General features: G+C 39.6%; 1 protein-coding gene across 2 annotated transcripts in view; it reads left to right on the top strand.

The window, feature by feature from the left end:
- The window catches only part of cunh8orf34 (chromosome unknown C8orf34 homolog), a 79,638-nt gene that overhangs the window by 14,631 nt on the left and 40,184 nt on the right, over positions 1-24,823 (top strand). For both annotated transcript variants that reach the window (XM_088001342.1, XM_088001341.1), the window contains exons 2-7: positions 3,469-3,613; positions 4,433-4,564; positions 7,734-7,853; positions 9,249-9,277; positions 10,300-10,463; positions 13,928-14,094. In XM_088001342.1, the coding sequence (XP_087857468.1) occupies positions 3,469-3,613; positions 4,433-4,564; positions 7,734-7,853; positions 9,249-9,277; positions 10,300-10,463; positions 13,928-14,094 (757 nt within the window). The remainder of the gene's footprint in view (positions 1-3,468; positions 3,614-4,432; positions 4,565-7,733; positions 7,854-9,248; positions 9,278-10,299; positions 10,464-13,927; positions 14,095-24,823) is intronic.

The raw sequence follows: 24,823 nt of genomic DNA, 5'->3' as shown, positions 1-24,823 counted from the left end.
ACCAGCAGGCTACAGATATATCCAGAAGAGCTGCCGTTTTCTGACAATCCCTGGGGTATGCCCATCTGTTTTGTTATCCACCGTGCATCATGCACTCCAATTATACCTGTATGCATTTGCTCACCAATTGGAAAATACAAAAATAATCTTTTGAAGAAAGATAATCTATTCTTTAAACGTAAACTTTTGCTGTGAATGTTACCTTTTCTCTCTGATGAGCATGCACATGACTTTACCTTCTGCTGGAATGCGAGTGTGTGTCCTCTGTTCAAACAGCTGCACCTGCAGCTTGGAGGGAAACATGCCAGCTCCGTCCCCCGTTTGTCCATTCACATGCTGTTTGCTGTCACAGCTGTTGGGCTTGGTCAGGAATGTCCCCCTGAACAATTACTTGATTAGCTTTCTGAGCACACGAAAGCACAGCCAAGGCTTGCTACAATACAGCTTTGTCCCTTCCCACCCCCTAAAACACACAAACACACATATAAATGTGGAAACATGTCTGCAAGGGCAAACGCATGCAGCCTCTTAAGGGAGCTACTTGATATGGTTTACTATATAGCATGTGCTCAGAGGTTCTTGCATGCACGCACACGCACACACACACACATGCTGTTGAAGCCATATTGGACTGCCAATTCACTGCAGCCCACTAATGGGTTCTTTGCTTCAATGCAGAAGCTCTGCTCAGCTGCTCTGACGAAACGGTCAGAGTTCATTCTCATATCCTAACAATGCACAATTTTGCTTATACAGTTGCTGGAAAAGAGTTTGTCTTTATCAAGTCTGGGGCGCGGGGGGGGGACTACAGATCGTTTTCCAGTCAGTGGACGCGCTTCATGCTTCATCACTCCCAAGTTTGCTGTCATGACGGCACTCTTCGGTGCGGATTCTGTTGTTGAGGGAAGAACACTCTTAGCTGTTTTCACAATCTGTGTTGGTGTTGCCAAAGTAAGCACAGAGTTGTAAGAGATATGTTTGTCATTGAGGCAAAGAGTGAGTGAAAGCTAGACTCTTAGTCAGCTGCCATGGAGGCAGATTGGAGTAAAGTCTGTTTTTATTTTGAGATTTTAAAATATCATTGATTTATGATACTTTAACTCTAAGAAGTAAGAATGTTCATTCTGTAAGGAATACACAAACGCTGAGTTCGTCGCTAGTAACTCTGATGTCGCTAAATGCTAGCACAGTGCATATTAAACATGGTTTAAAATGCAAACTTTTTTTAAACATTTTTGTTTTGAAATGGTGAAACTTGAAAGTGGTCTCCCATGCAACAGCATGGTGTCGCCTTTGCTGTCACAAGTAATTAGCACTAATGGCAGGAAGGACAGAAATGGTCCTTTTGAAGGTTTCACTTATCTTGCATTATAATTAGTAAAGTCAGAGCCGGTCCAAATCCGATGGTCATCTTTACAAAAACCAGAGTTCATAAAATGGCTGCAAATTTCTGACCAGTCTCTTTATTGTACTCGCATAATATCTTGTGTATTATGAAGTGTTCTTGGCATTGACTAGGTTAATCTGCCTATGAGGAGGCGTAGTGCAGACATTGGGTGTGATTAGTTAGGACATGATTGCTCATTTGGTGACGAGCTCCCATCGTGACTTTGATCAGCCTCTAATTAGCTTGCAGAGAGAGAGGGGGGTCTCCTCCCCCAGCACCTGTCGCTGGGACTCCCTGTGTGAATTCATTTTTTTCTGCACTCTGAAAATGTTCTTCCATGTGGCAGCTTTTACTTATTAGTCATAATTATTAATTTTAATGAGCATGTCTGTTAACTTTAACATTACAGCCTGAATATTAAAAACCTAACAGCTTTAACACATTTTGACGTTTTGCAACTTTACAGTTCAGTGTAGTTTGTAGAGATTTTATGTTAAAGGCCGACACAACTTATTAAAGGAATCTCAAGTGGAAGCAATGAATACGTTTTCAATTTTCTTGGCAAAAATCAGAAAAGTGGCATGCTTCCCTTTTTTCTTTTTTTCTTTTTTTAAGAATACGGTACCCATAAAGTCCAGTGTAACCCTTTGCTGTTTACAGAAGTAGCAAATAGTCTACCTGCACGTCGTACAACCTCAGAGTAAATACAGCTGATTTGGAAAGGTCTTCTGCGATTTTCCATAACATTTGTGAGCGAGCAACATCACAGAGACCGAGGAACGCAGCAGACAAGCCAGGGATAACATTGTGGAGACACTGAAAGCAGGGTTCGACTATAAAACAATGTTCCAAGCTTTTGGCGAGCAGAGAGGCACAGCGATTGTGGGTGAACGTTTTGAGGGAGCTACTGTCAGTCACACACTTGAGAAATCATTCCTTTTTACAGAGGAGCTGCAAAAAAAAAAAGAACAATGTTGACATAAAGCCAAAAGTATCATTGTTTAACGTTTGCAGCAAGCCATGTACTGTACATATTAAGCACAGGGAGGAAGTTGGTCTGGTTAGATGAGAGCAAAATTGCACATTATTCTGAAAGCGACATCCACAAGTTCATTTGAGAATCTGTGACAAGAAATTTGATGTTTACCTGAAGCTCTCCATCCGAGCCGGCTGAGCTTGAGCTATTTCTGATGTGTAAAGCTGCTGGAAACAAGCCCTAAAGTATACCTTCAGAGTGTTGACTCAGGGAGCTGAATACAAATGCATGCCACAAATAAAAATATGAAGTATTTTTCTTGCACTTTATTCAAGTACATGTTGGTCTATCACCTAATCCAAATAACGAAAGCATGAAAGAGTTACAGTGGCGTGAAATGATGTGAAGAAGATGACAGGGCATTGATTCGTTTGCAAGGCACCGTGAATGTGGTTGCAAGTGATATCGGTTGTGCTGATTACAGAAAGTCGGTGCAGCGTGAAAAATTAAAACGGTAACGGCAAACAAAAATAGTTTCTTTGAGCAAATTTGCACACAGATGTTATCGACGCAAACTTCGACCTCCAGGGATCGGGAACCCTCTGAGCAGTTAAAGCTGGTCAGACGTTATTCAAATACTGACAACTATAAATTGTATATTATCCATGTATTGTTATCATGCCAATCATAAAAATTTTAGACTTTACAACACTTAACTGTTTCATCAGAATCAGTGTAGCAGATGGTGAAGAAAAACAAAACATGGCCTCAGAGAACAAGCGATTACCCCAATGGTGAATCTTTTTTGTTTACTCGCGAGCCGTTAGGACTAAGCATGCAGGTTTGCTGCTATTTAATTGGTACAAAGGGGAATATTGCTTGCCTTGACTTTTTGATTTTAAAGACCTTGACACAGAGTGCAGTAAATTAGTAAGTCTTCTCCAAATATAAACCCTTCTAGCAGCTCTTCCTAGAGAAGTTGGCAACACATAAACCACAGAGATGTGGGATTGTGTTTGTCAAACTCAACTTGTTGATTCTCCATTGGCCACATTCTTCTGTCTGACGAACAGCTCTCGTCTGATGTTTCTCTCTGCTCCTGTAGGAGTTGATGACCAAGCTGATAACTGAGACTCCAGACCATCCAATCCCATTTCTTATTGATCACCTGCAGACCAAGCAAGACAGCCCGGGCAAACTGCACAGAGCTTTCTCTGGATCAGCAGCTCTGTGGGCACAGAGTTCCCCAGGTTGGTAAAAACACACGCATTCAAACACACACTCACACATTGCCTATTCTGTGTTACCTTACCTTGAAAGTATGAACTTGCGTGTGGGAAAAGTAACTGACTGGATTGTGATGTAGCTGCATGCTGGAAAACCAATGGGATTGGCTTGCTCCTCTGCTCAGTCACAGTGCTAACCAGTGTTAGCAACACACAAAAAAAAGTGCAACTTTTCAGAATTTAACAATTGTAGAAACATGTCTCCTAATAAACATTGTACAGCCCTCAAAATACCTGTGTTAGATTTTAATGTTGGGCTAATGAGAAACTAACTTTAAAAACCTCCTGATGATGAAATTTTGGCTGAAGTCATATGTTCTGGTTGATTTTGTTCTTAAAACTGAATGAAAAGTATTTCTTTGGAAATGTTTCCTGAGATTTTTCTTTGAAATCATGTTAAATTTAGGACACATCTTAGCAAAAGTGGTTTAAACATGTATCGCTTTCATCTTAATGAGGACTCTTGCCACCACCACCATGTTGTGTTTATGCTCATGCACAGATTTAGTTTTTCCACATTACTTTATTTAGAGATGTCAGAGTGAAGGGGCCTGAATGCAGCTTCACACACCACATTATTTTTGATCTCTTTTTCTGAACTCTTTCCTCCCACTTTCATGAAAATACATTGAAGTGTGTAGATGTAGCATGAGGAAATCTGAAAGGGCATTTGCCAGATCAGTATACATTTACATCCAAAATATCCAGGAAGCTTTCCACTGCATACTATATGTACAGATCCAAATTTTTCTCAAGACATGCTGTCCCTTTCTGTCCCCACAGAAAACAAAAACACTCGAAGAGAATACAGCAACTTTGAGAAGCCATGGCAGATTACTCCAAAGAAACCAAAAAAGTCAAAGAGTGACCTGGCTGTGTCGAGCATCTCTCCACCGTCACCAGAATCCAAATCTTGTAAGTTTAACTGCAGTCATCTTTAAGAGTTCACCTTTGTGACTGTTCAGTTACGATCGATCGTTCCGACTTGCTCGCTGCGCTTCAGATCATGAAGTTGCGCAATTTTAAAACATGTTGTATCACTTGTTTCCCCAATTACATGCTCCGTAGACTTTCATCTTCATTTTAATTTTAGATAATTATGTCTAATTAAAGTTAGTCACAGTGTCCTCCTTCCAGCCTCCTGGAGCCCTGCGGATGAGTTCATTATAAAGTGCCTCCTCGTTCATTTTCTCCCCTCCCTTCCGCTACACACTGAAGTGAATTATTCACAAGCTCCTAACATACTCGCAGAATAAGATGTAGAAACTTGGGTATTTTCTCTTTTTTTTTTTTTTTTTTTTTTTTTTTTACTTCCTAGCAAGTTTGGGAATAAATGACCATAACTGTGACATTTGAATGAAGCATGAGGCTGGAGGCAGTAAGGGCGGGTCAAACGGGAGAGGCAGCAGAGCCACAGACTGCCTCAATAATTTAACACCGTGCTCCGTCACTGCCAGACCAAGTCTATTTTAGGCTGTGGTCGGAGGAAACGAATGTGGAGATGAGCGGAGCGTGTGCAGTCAGCAAATTGAAAATAAAGGAAGCCAATAAAGATTCTTTTGTAGGTGTTGTGCATCGCAAGCATGCTCAGTATGAACAATATTAAAGCTACAAGTTGGAGACATTAAATATGCAGGAATAGGAGCCTGAGCGCACGGAGATTATGAAAAATGTTTATATCAAAATAGGGTTGATTTCAGTGTTTTCCGGGCCTTGATGCACGTTTTAAAAACAAAATAAGAGTATTGGAAATGGTTGTGTTGTCAGACTTTATTCTCAGGTCCATTTTCTAAATTCTGATTCCTTCTTTACACTTGCCTGTCCTACCGCCCACACATGGGCAAGAATCAAGTCAAAACTTCTTACAAAAAAAGTCAATCAATTCTTCTTTCTAATTTTTTACCTTGCTCAACAATAAACTAAACATGTAATATTTTAACTTAGAAAAGTGGTTGTGGGCTGTGTAAAATATTGTAGATCAAAAATGTAAAACGGGTTTTGTATATTTGTTTCATTAAAAGAAAGAAACGCAGTTTGCAAATTCCTTCTAGCAGTTTTTTTTACTCAGGATTGACAGCTGGACTAGGGTAAGTCTTTCTTGTAAATGCTGTTTTTAGTCAAAATTAATTGAAACTAAACTGTTGCACCAAGTCCACTGTTGAGTAAAAGTCACTCGATAAATACAGTCTTATTAACTATGAAATTAAATAGGAAGTGAAAAATGTGGGTATTGCACCGATTCTTTGTTTTGTACATAACATTTTACTGTAATATGATTTTATTTTGTTGGTTTAAAAAAAAAAAAAAACTTTTCCCAGATGATAGAAAAAATACTCTCCATCTGCATCAGCCTCTTGTGCTTCGAGGCCAAATTTGAATTATTTATAAATTGTGGTTTATGGCCACTCAAAATCAGTCCAGGAGTTGCAAATGGCTCCCAGGCCACATTTTGGACACCTCTGCTTCATGGGTTATTACTTTCCACCTTATTTCCTGTCTTTACGTCCTGGTGTCACTACTTCCTGTCTTGTGTCCTTTCTTTTCCTCCTCGTATTCTTCCTCGCTTCCTTGATTCTGTCCTTCCTTCATTGCTTTCCTCCACTGTGCACTTACTCCCTTCCTATCTTTCCTTCATTTCTCTCTTCCTGTCCTCTAGATGTAGCCACCTTTAATTAACCATGATCTCTTTAAATTCCAAAGTGAAGAACTGAGGGCCTGAAAGTTGAGTGTGGAAAAAAAAAAAATCTATAAATTTAGCCTGAGAACTGTAGGAACCCCAGGGAGAGATCGGCCCAGTAGGGCGATAAAGAGGAGCAAAACTACACTGCAGCAACACCAAATGCCTCATGTGGGTTTATGCCTCGCATGCTCGCTTCTCTGATGTAAGCTATTAAGAGTCAGCGCAACCCTTTGTTTCTGCAGTATGACACAGAGCCGAGCACGGAACAGAACAGCCCATTTTTTTCTCAAAGCTAATGAAATATTTTTTTCTTTTTCCCCCTCCAGCCTGGATTTGCCAGAAGCATTTGCTCTATGCTTACAGTTATTTTAACACCAAGCAGCTTAGTCAGAGTAAACAAGAGCAGAGGACAACAGACTGTTGCAGCTCTGCTATCAGATATACACTATGGACTAAATTTGTGCTTGCAGGCTGTTGCTTACTTTGTGCAGGTTTTTATTTACACATTTATTATACTCCTTCTAATGTGCTTCAGAGGTTTTATGAGCCATTTGCCTTTTTGATGTTTTATTTTTCTCAAACAGAACTGTGTGAGCACAAGAATGTTGAATCTGGAGGATCCGTGAAAGACTGTCGCTCTTTCCCTTTCATTATTATTGTTTGTATTAAGCGATTTATAAATGACCCGTCGTTTAAAAGCAGCTGGTGCAGGATCTCATTGCGGTATGTGGGTCATTTCCTGAGTTATGTGAATCAAAGACAGTAACAGCATCTGTCACCTGGCCTCAAACCAGAATGATCAGTCCCTCTGGAACGACTTTTCTGCCAGTGCTCCATTTCACATCATCTTGCTGTCACAGTATGAGAACTGGTTTTACAGTTTCTTGCCCTGAAGACATCATGCCCAGTTTGAAGAAAGATGGTGGCAGCATCATGTTGTTTGGATGTGTGTGTGTGTTTGTTTTTGTTTTTTTTGAGCAGGAAATATTCTAACAATTGATGTGAAGCTGAACAGAGCTATAAAAGCAATTTAATTTTGGAGGAACTTCTGCATGTATATTACCCTCAACCAACCATGACCACCTTGAAACCTGGAGGTGGTAGCATCATGCTGTGGGGGATGCTTTCGTTCAACAGGAACTGAGAGGTGGGGCAGAACTGATGAGAAGAGTTTAGTAAAAGTAGTTCCACGATATTATTGACAGAGGGGCTAAATTCAAATGCAATGAAATGGCAACAAAATACAGTGAAGCTAGTGGTCCTACTATAGCAAACTGTGTAACATTTAAAGCTGAATACTCTAGCAAGGCATTTAGTTTGAGGGCTTTTATCTTTGAGGGCAAAAGAACAGTTTTCTTTCCTGCAGGCAGCCATTCTGTCTGTCTTTCTGTTTGTGATCTCCAGTGCCGCGATCAGTGGAGTGCCCGTCCTGGGACTGGAGGGAGAGCCGGGACTTTGATGAGCTCAGCCACATCTTGCAGGAGAGCAAAAAGCTTGGCAAAGCCCTGGAGAGCCTGTCACGAAGTGAGTGACTGCACATCAGCAGACTGCATGCGTGTGTCGTGCCCGGCTGACTCTTATACTTCTATATGCACAGTTCTGGGTGAAAGTTTCTGAATTTTTTTTTTTTTTTTTTTACATATTTATGCATGAATATAAGAGATGATGTATATATTCTAGGGTTTTTACATTTTTGCAGTTTTGGAGTGTAATTTAAAATTTCAGGCAGAAGTAGACTAATCTGGGTTACCATAAAATGCACTGTATAGTATAACAATAATAATAAAAAAAGAATGTTTTAGATATTTGCTCCTTAAGTAATAGTGCTGTATCGTAAACACACAATATAATATCAGCTGAACCACTTGCTTGTGAAATAATGGGTCATTTAAACAGGTGAACTTTCCGCTGCACTTTGCATCTGTATCTACTGTTTATTACTTGCAAAATAATAATAAAAGCTGTTGGTACAGCTTTTTTTATTTTTCATGGTAAGGTTTCAGAAGTGTTCCTTTGAGATCTTGATCCATACTGTCATGACAGCATCATACAGGAGCTGCAGATTAATGACCGACACATGTTGCAGCTGAATATTGTTATTGAAATCAGGACTATTTGGACCACACTGTGCTTTTTTGTTTTTATGTGCTAGTCGAGTTTTAATTTTTTAGATTTTTTTTTTTTTTTGTACTTGTTTTTTTTCTTTTTTGTGAATAATAGCCTACTTTTCCTTTTCTCAGCTGATGGGAGTTTTACCCAGTGTGGTTTTCTGCTGTAGCCCATTGGTTTCAAGATTTATTGTTGTTTTCAGTGTTAGTATTCTGCATAACTTTCTTCTAACCTTTCTATCATTTTGAACCAATATGCCTGTTCTCGTCTGCCATCTGATATCAATAATGCATTTTCATGCACTCAACTGCTGCTCACTGGATCTTTTTTTTCCCCCTTTTTAATTTAACTCAACTTTTTGAAAAAAAAAAGTTTCATCTTATCTAATTCAGTATTTATTATTTGGTGGTGATTTCTAATTCATAATCTTTTAAAATTAGATTATGATATAAAAATTATAATCTAATTGGAGAACATGGCATTCATGTCAGTCAGGAAATGACTACAGTTGGCGCAATTATTGAAAAATGTCTGAAACAGCTGGAACTGTTACGAACAAGGCTGAATAGGGTAAAAAGTAAACTTCAATGCATATTAAAGAACTGCAGCAAAGACGGCATCATGGGGTAACTTTTTTTTTGTCTTTTCTTTGTTTTCAAATAAACCACAATTTATTGTAAATCCATGGGGGAAAAAAAACTAAATGACTGAAGCAGATGATCTAAAAAACTCTTTCGAAGAAAAACCAGATTTTAAACTGCTTTTTTTGCTTCCCTGTGGTGTTAAATTCTGCTGCTATTTTCTTTGCAGGCATTGCCATCTCAGATGAGCTTGACCAGGTAAGCAGATATTAGACGGCTAAATATTGCTAGAATGCATGTCACGATATTAAATTAAAAAGATTATCATAATAGAATACCAGAGTTCTTTTTTTGCTTGATGAATAGTTGAGCCCAACATTATCCATAACCCTGTAGACCTGGATATAAATTGATCTTTTAATTTTTACCATCAGGTTTCTTCTGACTGGAAGCCATATTAATATTTTGGAGTGACCCAACCGCAGTACTGACTCGAGTCTAATAGAAAGTTTGCATAGGCTGCTAAAAATTAGGATGATGGGCAAGGAGGTCTTGCAACCTCACAGACTTTGAGCGCTCCGTTAAAGATAGATCGTCGGAAACATTCAGAAGGCTGGTCACCATTTGACGAAAGATTCTTGATTGCTGAAATGACTATTTCCATTATTTACCAATGGAAATAATATGGACATGCCACTTATTAGTATAAGGAAAACAGATGAATAATAGTTTTTCAACACCAGTACTCCTTTTCCATGGTCTTTGATTGTCTCCACTTCTTGCTTGAATGAAAATCGTTTGGGAAATCTAAATCTGCCAGGGCTATGAATCCTTTTGGCCTTTACTGTATATGAGAGTAACATCCCAGTAAGCATGTCCTACATTACTGTCTGCCGCTTTGCTGTGCTTCTCACTCAGAAACTTTGTTCCCCAAGTCCTGCCTTTGTCCAATTCTCTCCCAACACAATAGTGCAGCGGCAGCCGCCCAGGCTGGAGCGGCTCCATCTGGAAGCGATGGCTTGTGATGGAAAAACACAGCATGTTCCGACTAGCACATTTTGTTAAATGGGACACTTCATTTGCAGCATATTTTTGAAGGGATTACATAGAAAAATGTAGTGAAGAAGCAGAGGTGGTTTCCCCTTTATATCGAGCTAAATGTTTCTGGCCGTCTTTGGGACAGAAATCTGGCAAGTGGGATGCGTTTTTTGGGGGGGTTTTTTTAAACCGAATTGTTGTTGAGTTTCCAGCAGCTCTGTTCCCGTCTGTTGCCGTTTCAGCATTTTCTGGGGTACAACGCAGTTCTGCGTCCCCGGGTGGTGGGCGAGTGGGTCGGTCGCGAGGACACGGACGCAGACCCGCTGGCTGCCGAGATGCTGCACCCTCCCGTCCCCCGAGCTAAAACCGAAGTGTGCTGGAGCGGAGAGAACAGCCCTGTTCGAAGGTTGGTGACCCGATCTGTGTGGAGGGAAGAAGAAGCTGAAAACTTTATAAAGTTCAGTGAGCTGATGGTTATTTAAACATGAGGAGGTAGTCTTATCATTGTGCCAGCCTGAGGAATGCCCATCTGAACGGCTCTGATAATCCCATTTCAAAGGCCCGCTCCAACATGCTTGCCATGATACTGCCTCAACCCAATTTCACATTAAAGCTAACCTCATTTCTCTGCCCTCAATGGCATTGGAATTTGTGTCTTGTATTTTGCAAGTGTCCTCCACTGCACAAGATATCTGTATCCTGCATCGAGCTTTCCGAAAACTGACTTTTTAGTTTTATTTATATAGGGACCGTTTAGGTTCAGTATTTACTCTCTCACTGTTCAGTCTTGTTTTTTCTTTCTCTCACTCTCGCATGCTTCAGGTCATTAAACATGATCAAATTTCAATATCAGATGAACAAAGCCTGAGTTGTGACAGAAAGCACTTTGGAGGTGATGATGTTTTTTCCTTATAAAATGAAGTCATTAAGAATAAGTCTAGCCATTTAAGGCTAGACTTTGATTAGGCTTTTTTTTTTTTTTTTTTTAAATCTTAACCATTCCGAAATGAACTTGGTGATGTGCTTTTAAATAACAATTCTGCAGCCCTACCCCGTTTGCAGAATTGGAAGTTTTTCAGCTTCAGATCAGAAACTAATTGCTGGATATTTTCTTTCAGGATTTTCAGGTAGCGAGCAGAATTCATGATTTTATTAGTTACTGAAAGTCACCCACATCCTGAAGTGCAAAGCTCTTATGAGTTTACGGAATACTTTTCTCAAAGGCCACATAAACATTTGCACCTTTTTAAAAATTTTATTTAAAAAAATAATTAAAACACACACATTAAGATGTGTTTTTTTGTTTTCCTTTTTAGAAACATGAAATGTTAAAACATTAACATTAAGTGATGTCAATAATACTTTAGATCTTTTTGGTTCTTTGATGCGTATCTCCACTGGTCATTCTCTCTTTATGGATGCATCTATGAGAAGACGGATAAAGAGCCAGAAGTATTTTCTATGGAAGAGAAATAACATGTTTTCTTTTTCTCTTTCTTACTTTATGTCATTATACTTGCAAACTATTCAGGCTAAAAATATCAACTTTCCCCTATAGGAATGAATGAATATCTCCATTTTTGTGAGCCTGCTTTTGTTTCCCTCTTTTCTACTTTAAACAAGGCCCAATGTGAACCTCAAATTGTACAAAAAGTCAATTTATTAATTTATATTATATTTCATTATGTTGGTCATCATTCAAATAGGTTTGTGGGAAACAAAGGCTCAGTAATAGTTCTGATGGCATGGTGGCTGGCGTTCAGGAGAGGCACTCAAGAATGAGTCTTAATTTGGATCCTAGTATTTTTGCATGAGTCAGTTTGCACTGTGTGTGTCATATGGCTGGTATGACTAATTAAAACAGGGAAAAATATAAAACCGCACATCATGCACAGGCCTCGGCTGACACAGACACGGGTTATCACATTACGACACTGTATGGGTGGATTGTACGGGGGGATCGCTTGGTTTAACTGGGAAATGGAAGAGTGTGTGGGCTCACTTTGAGACCCGTGGAAAACCAGCGCTGCCATCCCCTGAAAATGCCAGCTGAGCCTAATCACATTTCTTTAATGCCTCTAACCTTTTATTGTAGCTCAACTATCAGTGGTGTTTGTGATAGAACCTCACATCCTGGGGCTAAGGACTCTCAGCCCAGCACATCTTAGGAGTTTCCCTGCTGACACACACCTTATTTACTTGAGTGAGTGATTAACGGGTTTCGGCCCTTGTTGGCATGCCAAGAAGGTAATGCAAGGATTTGAATTGGGTGTTCTGGAGCAAAGGCGCTCAGAACTTTGGGCCCTGAGGGCTAGGAATGAGAACCACTCTGATAGCAGGTAGCACTGCCAACTCAGCAAAACCACTGATGAAGATTTAAGATGTATTTAGATGATTAGCTTAAATTATATTTTCTCATTTAACATGTAACGGCAACACACATTGTACTTGGTTGTCTTCTTTAAATGTATTTATACTTCAAAGTTGCAAGAACAGATAACCTTGTTTTCAAGCGTCATGTTGTAACCAGAGGTTGAAACCATTAGAGCTCAGCTTCTGCAATTTGAAAAAAGACCCGGAGAAAGTATTTAACTGCACACACAAATAAGCTGAAATAATAAAGTGCTGATCGCTTATATTGGCCTATTTTCCTGCGTGCTTTTTGTCTCCAGCGGTAATTCTCTTTGTCCCTGTGTTCAAGCAGATGAAACATCTGTGGTTAATGACTTGTACGGTATCAAGCTAAACCAATTTAATTAGCACAACTACCACACAGCGAGTATGACAAAGTACAGCATCAGTCATCTTTTGACCCCTTTTTATTAGCTGTAAATAGAAGTCATTAAATGAAGATTAGGATCTAATGAATACTCTTGCAGGGCTATGATCCGCAACCCTCATCCAGATGGATATAGAAATACATTTTCCCAGTGTAGCTGGCTCCACAAAGAGTTTATTGTAAACAAAGACTGATTTGGGTTAGTCGGCGATAACTAAATTTTAAATGAGAAGTAGCAAAAGTATTTTAAGTAAAAATGGTGGGGGGGAAAAAATGTAAATCCTTTTATTTGTTGTGCTATAGTGAAAGGAAACACAGAGGAAGATGCATTCTGTGGGTGCATTTCCAGAGCTGCAGCCTCTCAGGATGACGAATGTTAGACATGGATTAAAAATGAACCAGGAATGAGAAATGAAGACGTATAGAATAAATATTAAAACAATAGTATACTATTATGAATGGGCTACCCGGATCTAGTGTAAGGACATTAGAACTGGTTTATGTGCTCTACTTTCTTAGTTTTAGTCTGACCTGTACAGAGACTGTAGCAGCAATTAATTTAACCAAAGAACGAATGATATTCGTTGCAATTTTCTCTTCTGGCTTCTTTTAATGCTCATTCCAAATCACACAACATTGGAGGCGCCACTGGTTTTCTGGTGCTGACTAAACGGTACAGCGTTACGCATTCAGCATAAAAACTTCAGCTTGACTTTCTGTTTGAAAGTTTTGTTTCTTAGTTGTCAGTGCCTGCGCCACAAATCATCTCATCTTATCTTCTCTCCGCGAGCCATTTATAAGAAGGTGCAATCCACCTTTGTGACACCTGAATTTATTTTATGTCTACTAAGCAAAGACTGCAGTCGTATAAATCTGAACCCAATCGAGGCAAAAGCAACATTTTGTTTTTTATTGGGAATGCTGACTTGGCAGAGCCATACGCCCGATGGATTACAGATGCAGAGGATTATGCTGACAGAACTTTCTAGCACCACAAAAACAACCAATTCAACTTCTAAATATTTTTCTAGAAATCATGTTATTTTGGTGTAATTCTAAGGCTATTTGCTCTTTTTTTTTTCTGCCCCTAGCTTGAAGATGGAAACAAAAAGCAAAGGGCTAAAGGAGCAGCAGCAACATCACAAGAAGCTCTTGGCAGCCATGTTGTCCCAGGACTCCTTTGATTCGGTCAACAGTCCCGCCTCCTCTGTCGTAGAGGAAGAGATTGAGGACGAAGACGATGCCATGGAACTTCTGGGTAATGTCACAGCAATGCGCTACTTTCAAAACCGCAACAGATTTAAACTGATTTGTCGGCAAAATGTTTTCTGGTTCAAGCTGAATCTTAAATGAGACTCAAACATAGCCATTAACCACAATCTGTGAAGATTTCTGGTTCTTATGGTTTCAGTTGTTTTGCTCCATTATCTCAATTTCTTTTCTTTTTTTTAAACTTATTTTGGATTAGTTGTAGCGCTATTTAGCTTATCCCTGTGTTCGTCTGTTTATTTTCCTCAGCTGCATTAAGTTCCCAGTGATTGTTCTACTTCAGCGTGATAAAACCCACTTGTTCCCTGTCCAACTAATCACACTCCTCTATATATATATATATATATATATATATATATATATATATATATATATATATATATATATATATATATAATTTTTTTTTTTTTTTTTGTTAAATCCTTTGACATGATCCTGCCTACATACATCTTAAATTTGAGTGAATGTCCAAACAGTTTGAAATCCATTAGTTTACATTATTCATTTACTATTTATTTAATATTTAATTTAATTTAATTTAATAAAAACGTCTTCGACACTGCCACAGAAGCCAGTAATCTACACCCAATCAGTTCCAAGGAAAATAAAGGCTAGATTTGCTGCTTTGCAAAAGGTAGCCAACAGCATGTCGAGGCATTTCACCTGTGCAAGCTGCACTGTAAAATATTTAGATGTGATCTAAAACCAGTCTGTGAATACTCAGATTGTTGACAAAGAATTCTGAGTCATGTTAAAAAAAAAAAAAAAAAAAAAAATCTGCTAATAGGTGAATTTGCAAATACTGGACATCAAATAGGTAGGGTTCCACACTAAGATATTGAAAACAAAGTCTTTTCAACAAATAAGACCAAAGTAGAGTTGGTGTGGCATAATGCTTCTCATACCGACTTTTTAATAAAGTGGTGGAAGGATGATGGTTGGGGCTTGTTGGACAGTATACCAAATACTTTAGGGACAATTGTGAGGGCATCTGATGGGCTGAGGTTGGGCCAGAGGCGGGTCACAAAACGGAACCAAATCTAGAATAGGATCTAACAAATCTAGAAGAGTTTTGCAGAAATGCATGCCTGCATGCTAGAAAATTAGTGAACAAGGCAACAATATGCATAGGTGACATTTACATGCTGTCAAATGGTGTCTGGTGGCAAGTTATCCTACTAGACATGACAACTAGAGAATCACTCTTTTTGATATACCTCATATATTCCTGCCATCAACCCGACTGGTGATTGATGGAAAGAGCATCTGACATTAAAACCTTGTTTCTCTCTGGTTCAATGAAAGGTGCTTGTCATTCTGTTTGTGCAGCGCATGAATCTAATGCCTGATAACAAACTGTATCTAGTGCTTGAAATACTTAATGAGCTGAAGCTCAGATTATTATTATTATTTTTTTTGTTCAATCTGAATCAGCAGGGGTGAATCTCTTAATTAAAAAAAAAAGAGCATACATATGCACGAAAGCAGCAGGTGGCAAAAAGATCAGTTTAAAGCGTAACTAATAGCCTGTCGTTGCTCACTGGGGAAATTCGGCGTTTATGCAGACTGTCACCAGGGTTAGCAGAGAAACGGCTGACATACAGAGCTACTTTGAGGAACGCCAACCACCAGCGCACTCTCTCTGTGTCTAACATGTGCTCCAATTATACTGCCTCAGTGCCTATCAAACAGTCTGAGTTATTGCTAAATAGCAAAACACAATCTACGTATGCCTTTGGTTCATGTACTTTGGTCATAGGTTTCCTTGCTTGTTAGTTTGCCAGACGTTTGCATTCTTTTGATGTGACACAAAACGCATGAAGGTTGTACAGAGAGGGATTTGCAGAAAAAATTTACACTGTTAATGTGCGGTTTGTTTAAATTGAGATGCTAGATTATTATATTTTTTCTATAAAAGCAGAACTTAAACAATTGCCGACTTTAATAATCAGCCTTTGCAGACAGGATGGTTATCTGTACACATTTTACAGTACCTTGAAAAATGTTTCATACCCCTCAACTATTTCACGTTTACCATGTTTCGGCTTGTGGATGGTGTGTTCAAGATGATGTGTAGTGTTGATGTCTCATCACACATACAGGTACATCTCAAATAATTGGTGTTAAAAAGTGGATTTTTCTTTTTGTCACTTGTTTTAGGAAACAAAGCAAGTTTATTACACATAGTGAAACATTTCAAGCCTTTTTTTTTTTTTGTAATTTGGGTGATTAAAATTACTCGCAGATAATAAAAACCTAAAAACACTTTTCAATTCTATTTAAATTTTTGAGGTGTACCTCTAGGATTTTTATATTTTGACCAAAAAGTAAATAATTGGATCCCATCTGTCCAGAGTGTCTTCTTCTTCTTCGTCTTCGTCTTCATCTTCGTCGTCTTCGTCTTCTTCTTCTTCGTCTTCTTCTTCTTGTAACTGGGTAATTCTTTCTCTTATAGCTTTCAGTGAAGGAACCCTTCACAGGTCAGAGCGCCAAGGTCTCATCTGTATATACATTCAAAGCCCAGGACAGCAGTACATCGCAGTGATAGATACAAGCATAAAACGAGATGTTGGTGGTCTGCGATAGCCCGTGGTGATCATAACTCTTGTTCTCAGCCATATTATCTCATGTCTTTTACGCTACTGTCCAGGGTTGTAATTCAGATGAAACAATGTAGCAAGGTCAATTGTGATCCCCTGTCAAGGCCTGGTCATGGATTCTGTCTTCTGTGTTTACCGCCTCCGAGTCTGCAGAACGCATCATCGCAGATCTGGCAAACGCATGTCGGTTTAAGAACAAGAGAGTAAACCAGCAGGCTGGGCTTATAAGATGGTAATTTAACAAATGGATTTTAGTGTGCGCTACAGCTGGTAAACACAAAGAACAATGTAGTATTCAGCAACTTGTTCAAGAAGTTTTCAACATGTAACCTTGGAGTGTTTTCCAGTTGTTAGAAGCTCAAGCGTTGACGGGATGTGAGCTTTTTATATTAACCTTTATAAGTGGATTGTTTTCCTTCTGCTGTCAGCAGGCAGGTTAAAACATTTACTCGACTTCTCAAAGCTGGTGTGGTCCAAATATAGCGCCCTGCAGTCACTCGGACCTCTACTTAACTTGTTTAAAGCTCCTTTAAAAAAATCATCTTTGTTTTCTTCACAGTACTCTCGCACTGAAACAATTTCAGTGTTTTTCTAACCAGGGGCTTTTTTTCCTTCTTTTAAAATATCTCAGTCCTGGGTGAAAAAATAAAAATAAACCTGTTTTAACAGTTTCAGATGTACTCATCTTTAGCTGTTCCGGCCGAAGATACAATCATGCTTACGCATGCAGCCACTTTGTTATTCATGATTAAGAAAGTGGCTTAATGATGATTAATGCCAATGGTAATAGTTCTAGCTTCATTTTGTAAAATAATAAAATTGAAAGGTTTGGCGTTTGCTTTATACACTTCTTTAACTTTTTTTTTTTAATGATTTAAGTAAATAATTCTTATTCCGATATTTATTTATTTTTTCCCTCCAGGGTGCTTTGACTCCCACCAGAGGCCAACACATACATGTTGGGCATATTTTGCTGCTGGGGTGAAAATTGGTATAAATAATTGCAAATAAATCTTTAAGTGTTTTCCCAGTGATTGATGGCTGAATGGAGGTCCTCTGATGAACACATTTTTCGTCCAGAACCAAAATTGGTCGGAGGCTTTAAACTTTTGCTTAGACTGACATCTAGTGGCGGAAATATTCCATCACAGTTTCTGATAGTTGAGTTGATTTTACCATTGCATCTGTTGATTAATCTGCTCTTTTTGTTATGTTTTTATAGATAAAACACATCCATAAACTCAAATATTCTGTATAGTGCTTCTGTGTTCTACAGCTAATTAGCACAGCATTTAACTGAAATGGCATTGATCTAGCTACTGCTGCACACGGAGAGATCCGAGGAACAAGAGCAGTCATAATGGTAAGAAAAAAAATTAAATATTTCTAGGTTGTGGTTGCGATCAGTCGGGGCTTTCTGAGAAGGAAATTCAGAGCCACAATGAGCAGCAAATGCACTTCCAGATGGCCACTAGATGGCAGAAAAGTCCCACTTGTTTGAGCCTAGAGAGAGACGTAGACACACCCAGAGATTATACATTGTGTAATAAAATAAAAAAAAGTTTTCAAAAGAAATAATCACCATTTCCGTGTCTTAAGTGTTTTCCATACTGGGTTTGTTCCCCCCCCCCCCCCCCTTAATCTCTAGATTTAGATTTATGGGATAATAAGATTCTCTTGGAATGGTTGCACAGCTAAGCTTGCCAAAGTTTTCTCACTTTATTACAGCTCTAAAAGTAAAGGCATGATTTGCTTTGTTCAGATTTTTCCAAGGAGAAAAATAATTGGAGCTCTTATTGATACTCCAGTTTCCCTCAGGTACCACTTCTTCTTTTTCGTTAAGTCTGCATTTAGCATTAACCGCAGTCGAAGCTATACTGGAAATTAATATGGCTCACATGTTCTTGTAGAAACACTGGATAATGACAAGATTCTAGCTTTTTCAGGGTGGCCATGAGACCCCAGTTATAAACTTATCTTCTGGAAGTTGGGGTTGTGGGAAGAAACACCCAGATTTTGGCCTTGGAGCGAGGTTTTTAATGGAAAAGTCAATGTCAATGAGTTTGCCGGCTCCCTGCTGGAAAGTTACTGTAGGACTCACTCCACCTCGTCAAGATCCTCAAAATCTACATTGGTAAATATTAGTTTTAATACATTCTTGGAGGCATTATCCACCAACGCAAGACCTGCAGAGAATGTTGAGCTTTCGTCCGCGTCTAGCCTCTCTACTTTAAGTACAATCACGTGGTGAAGGATTTTAAAGAACTGATCTCATGTATCGCTCTCATTGTTCCAGAGAGGAGCAGAGCTCAAACAACATTATGTGACAGCCATCAGACCTCCCTGCGTGAGCCGGCCCGACCTCTGTCAGTGTGTTAACTCACTCTGGCATAAATCCTGAAATGCGAGTAGACGCTGTAAGAGCAGCAGCGAAGATTTGATGGAGACAAGATGAGGGCGAGATAAAGCTGCCGTCTGATCTTTGATACGCACAGCGAGTGACACGGTGACTAACGGATGAGTTACGTTACCTGTGTGTAGCCCTTTTGTTAAGTGTGTTATATCGCTCCCCGATCGAGTGCTGCCTGCAGTACGGTGCAATTTAATAGCGGAGTCCTTGCGTTGAAAAGGGAAAGTGAGCGTCTTCTCTTTCCTCTGCGATCTTTACTTTACCCCGCTGAATATTTAACTGAAAGGTGATCCATGTTACATCATTGGTCACGTTGCTTCAGAGTGTGATTTTTCTAATTGGACATAAAGCTTCTGAAAACCTGATGAGTTACTTTAAAGTACACTACCTTGGTAAAGTACTTGCAGCTAGAGAGTAGGACATCCCATGACTCAATAACTGCTTCTCGCCATTTTTCCCATAGAGAGCGGGTTTAGTTTTCCTGTTGACAATTTCTTCCACCTGAGCTGTGTGTTTGTGCAGCTCCTCAGTATTTACCTTCTGCTTCTTTGCTCTGATTATTGCTCTCCTTACCCACGTTTAGTATAGATTAGGAGACCACCGTAGCTATGAGTCATAATGCGGAGTTGTTGCAGTTTGACTTTGACAAACTGCAGGCAAAGTCGGAGGCAGAGACGCATTCAAGAAATTTAATGAAACAAATGCAAAAATTTACAGATGGCTATGGAAGGAAAACTGGCAGGAAACCATGGGCAGAAAAACCCAAGAACACAACAGGCGATGGCAGGACGACTGGAACAAAACAGGCAAAACCAGCAGTGTGAAGCTTAAATACTGGAAACCTTGATTTGTCGACAGGTGGCTGATTGGTAAACAGGGTTCAGCTATGTGGAGACTAGACAGGAAGGCTGAGAGAAAGAGGCTAATTAACATGAAAGGACCTCAGGGAGAAATAACCAAGGGGAAAAACCTCTGATCTAATGGAAAAGCAAGAACTATTAAACTAGGCACAGTGATTGACTTAATAAGGAAGAATTAAGTCATAAACAAGGAAATCATCAGAAGTGGAAACGCAGAAACGAACCCTACCAACTTCAGATCATGACGGCGTGTCACTCTTTGTGCATCCCTACACTGAAACCAAAATAAAATAACATTGCCATGACTGCATCGTAAAGATGTATTGGCTTTAAAACCCAAAGAGTATCAGAATTGAAATTCTAGTTCTGTTTTATAGATGTTTAAATTTGATAAAGTCAGTACTTTTAAAAGAGCATAACTTTTTGTGTGGGGTCACTGAGTTTGTGTGACGCTGGACAAAATGTGTTTAGTATAATGGCTGTAAAAGTTGCAGAAGCCTGCTTTAGATAAATGACCGTGGGTTAAGTTCTCCCATTCTTCTTCCATTTTCTGACTGTGATGGATTGAGCAGTGCTCTGTAACCTGTTCCAAGCTTGGAATGCTGTTTTATCATCTTCTCCACATCTTTCTTCCTGATTTATAACCATATTACACATGACTACTTACAAATTGGATTATTTTTGAAGGCAGCTGACGGTTTTATTTAGCCGGTAAAACGGATTCCGAACGTCGCAGATTTTTATTTGTACGTTTTTCTTCCTTGTTGTTGTATTAAGTTAAATCCCTATGGAGTACACTGATGTTTTTGATGGAACTGTGAAGATGTTCAAGCCATGTAGACACACGCCAGCGTATTTATTTTGATTTAAAATATTGTAGCGTAATAAATTGTAAGTTTTACATTAAATCTGAACCCGCTTTATACACAGTTGTTAAGACGACTGCTAGTTGTTGCCGTTGTGGATAATTAACTTCACCTACATTTAAAATATGTCTTTGTGTTCACGCTCAGCTGCAGATGAGAGAGGGCTGTTTTTTTTTATTTTTTTTACGCCGCACGTACATTCCCTCGCCTCCACCGCCTTCTTCATCGTTGCCCAAACAACATAAAACACAGCATTTACCGTGGAAACGGTGTAAACCGACACAAACAAAACATCACCTTCATGACGCATTGAGGGGAAGAGAGGAGGTGTATCGAAGCAGACAGATGCAGTGCTATATTTCAGGGGTGAAAGCTGCTTTAAATCTAAATCCTGTCGCTTGAGGTGCCTGCAGGAAAGGGTCGGGCTCCCCTCCGACGGTTTTGCCAGCCTGTCAGTGGAAAGAGCCTCCCCTATTACTAGAAGCCAATTTGACGCCAGTAAAAAGTCTGCGTGCTGCAGACGGATGCATTAATTCAGATCCAAGTTGCTGTGATTTTACTGGAACCAATTACCTACGGGCAACACTTTGCTCCTCGTGGCCCAGCACCAGCCAGCATGTCCCGTCTGATTATTCACCGCAGATTAACGGAGACGATAAACGCCACGGAGGGGTGCTGGATGGATACAGTGGTGCTGTATTGTGGCTGTGTAGCCAGACAGAAGCGGGAGATGGCAGATAGGAAGCCAAGTATGTAATCTGAAGATATGGTGCCGCTATCTCGAGCTGCAGATAGAGGCCTTGTATGAATGGATGCATTATGTTGTTATAGGTTGTTTAGATGGGAGACGTCACTGTTTCCTGGCTTCTGTCTGCATCAAGATGAAGATTTCAGAAACCAGTGGGTTTCTCCGTTAAACCACTGATTCAACATGACAATTGTTGCAATAATTCAAATTTGAACTACATCTGGGATAAAGTATCTTACAAAAGTATACATAGCTTTTTAATTTTGATCTTGTGCTACATTGCAAGCCTAACAGTTTGTTGACTGTATGAGATAGACGGTAAATTTAAATCCTAAAAGTTTTGCATGCATTTATATTCAACCTCTTTAACTCGGATACCCACTAAATAAACTAGTGCAACCAGTTGCCACCCACATAGTGAATAATTTCAAGCATAATGAGTCTGGGATGAAGTTGGGGAGAGTTTTAAAATGGGGTTAAGTTGGAAAAAAAAATAAAATAAAGCTTTCAGTATCTGATAAAGAAGAAAAAAAAAACACTTCGACTGACAAATCCAGCAAGAAGAGCATTAATCAGAGAAGTAGCCAGAACACCAATTCAGAAAAAAAAAACTGCAAAGATTCACAGCTTAGGTGAAAGAAACTGGCAACAGGACAACATTTAGTCCAGCCTATTAAAAGATTAGGTCTTTATTGAGGAGTTTCAAGGCAAAAGCAATTGAACAGGGAATACTGCCATTGTTATTTCAATCAATCAATCAAATTTTATTTGTATAGCACATTTCAGCAGAAAGGCATTTCAAAGTGCTTTACGTAATTAAAATGAAAACAGCATTTCAGTTTCAATTGTTAATACAGTTTTCCATAAAACATGTGGATGAATGTTCTTTGGTCAAATGAGACCAAAACTGCAATTTTGTATGTGCAAAATACAATTTGTGGAAGAAAAACCCATCACATCACTTTGAGGACATCGCCATGCTCATGGTTAAGGCATAGTGGAGGCAACATAAGTATGTGGGGATGCTTCTGTTCAACAAGAACAAAGGGTTGATGGGGAAGGTGGGCAGATCTGAACACAAAGAGACCTGCTGCCAGCTGTCAAAGACATGAGGCTGGAGTGGTAGTTCACCATTCATTGGGACGATGAACCCAAGGGATTTAGATCAAAGTAGAATTCATCTGTTAGAGTGGCTCAGTCAAAGTCCAATCCCAAAAACAATCGAGTGTCTATGGCAAGATTTCAAAATTGCTTTTCAGCTTTTTTCCATCCTATCTAATTGAGCTAGTGCCATTTTTTTTTCAAAGAACAGGGAGCCGTGTCAGTCTCTTGGTCTGAAAAGCTGGCAGAGTTATACCCCAAAAGACTTCCTTCAATGCAAGGTGGTTGTAGAAACAAAACAAACAAACAAAAAATAATAATAATTGAAAAGCACTTATCCTTTCACTTCACAAAAATGCACTGTATGTGTTGTTGATCAGTCACATAAAATAAGAATACAATGTTCAATTCCCGGCAGCTGCTCTCAACTTACCGCCAGTAAAAGCCATTTTGCTTTTGATTTGATTTTGCTTAGGTGGAAAACATTGATCCTGACGGATTAAAGTTTTGCTACTCCTCGTGCATTAAATATCAAAGTTACACATTCCGAGGAGATAAAAAAAAAAAAAAAAGCTCAGCAGCCGAGCGTAATGACCAGCACTGTGATGCATCAGCACATCAGGGCTCTACATCTACAGCAATGTTCTAATCGAAGCAGTATTTGTGGTTAGAGGGAAAGTTAAAAGAAGGTTCGCACCAAGATCTGTGATAAGACTTTCCACAGACCTCAGAGCTGTGATGTTACCCTACTCATGTGTCTCTCTCCCCCCCCCACCCCCATCTGATTCTGATCAGGGTTTTTATTGCTGTGCTCGGAGCAGAAGCGGCCTACAGCTTTGCAGCGGCTCAAAGAGACGAGGCAGGCTTCAAAGTTGGGGGTGCCAGTGAAAGCCGAAACATAATTATGATATGTACGTTGGAATATTGTTTTTATTACCAAGCCAAACAAACGTGTCTCTGTTGCGATTCACTTCAAAAGATGTCTGTGTGACGACTAACCGCTGCGCTCAGACGTGTGTGCATTTGAGGCGCTTAATGAAACACAAATGGGAAAGGCTGCGTGTGTGCGGGCGGCAGAAGTTGTGAGGTCCGCCGTTGCTGCTCCATGATGTGTTCGCAGATGTGGGTCCCCTGCGTTTGGGAAGGCAGAGAGAGAGAGAGAGAGCACGGTGTTTGGCTGCAGCGCGTCTGTCGCATACAAACTATTAATTAGGGCCCACTGTTTTTGCGGTTACACGTCGTTGCTACTCATGAAAGAATGGAAAAATCAATTATTTCGCTCCGATGAGACGCGGTGGATTACAGCGCATGATGAAATGCACTGGATTGGATGCGCTGCTGGAAGCGTGTCTCCCAAACTCCACGTGTGCGGCGGTGCTCTTTGGATGATTCCACCCTATATATCTGTCAGCGCATCCCCTGAGAAGGTGTACATTAAGTTACTTGTGAAGCTGCTGCACTAATTATGACTCCCGCTCTGTTTTTAAGCTTCACCAAGGGCAGCAGAGAGTCAGTCAGACCGTCGCTGTTTAAACAACATTAAATTACATGGAAACTTGGAGAGTAGAGCACACAAACACTTTATCTGTGCACTCCTCCTCTTACTCCTTTCTGGCTTTATACTTGTGAGTGAGTGATTGCGGCACGGAATTGTACATCTTGCAGGCCTTTTGTTAGGATTGCATCGCTTGAATAGTTTCCGCTCTCCCCGGCTCGTGTCTTCAGAGCAAACCCATTTTTATTTATCTGTCATGTCTGGTCCATAGACAGAACGCGCATGCATGGCTGCTGTGATGCATGCATCCAAGATGACTGATAATGGCGAGTTGTTTCTGTTTACTCCATATTCTTGATGTCATTTGTCAGATTTGCTGTCTTTACTCCATTAGAAAGACACTTGCCAACACTGGCTCAATCTTTTGCGGCTCTTGTGAAACCGTTTCCTACGATTAGCATGTTTTTTTTCCAACAAGTTGGAGCTGAAGTGAAGTCAGACTACGACGAAGATAATTTTCTACTGGAAACATAGGAAATATCCTTATGACATAAATAGCCTTATGTTACCAAGTTGACATGTTCTGCTTACTATTTTTCTTATACTAGTTCACTAGTATAGCTAGAAAACTTCAGCCT

This window comes from Poecilia mexicana, unplaced genomic scaffold, assembly GCF_051168715.1.
Source record: "Poecilia mexicana isolate PSO_F unplaced genomic scaffold, ASM5116871v1 scaffold_20, whole genome shotgun sequence".
NCBI lineage: Eukaryota > Metazoa > Chordata > Actinopteri > Cyprinodontiformes > Poeciliidae > Poecilia > Poecilia mexicana.
Note: the sequence above shows the minus strand (reverse complement) of the source record. Positions and strands in the feature narration are given on the sequence as shown.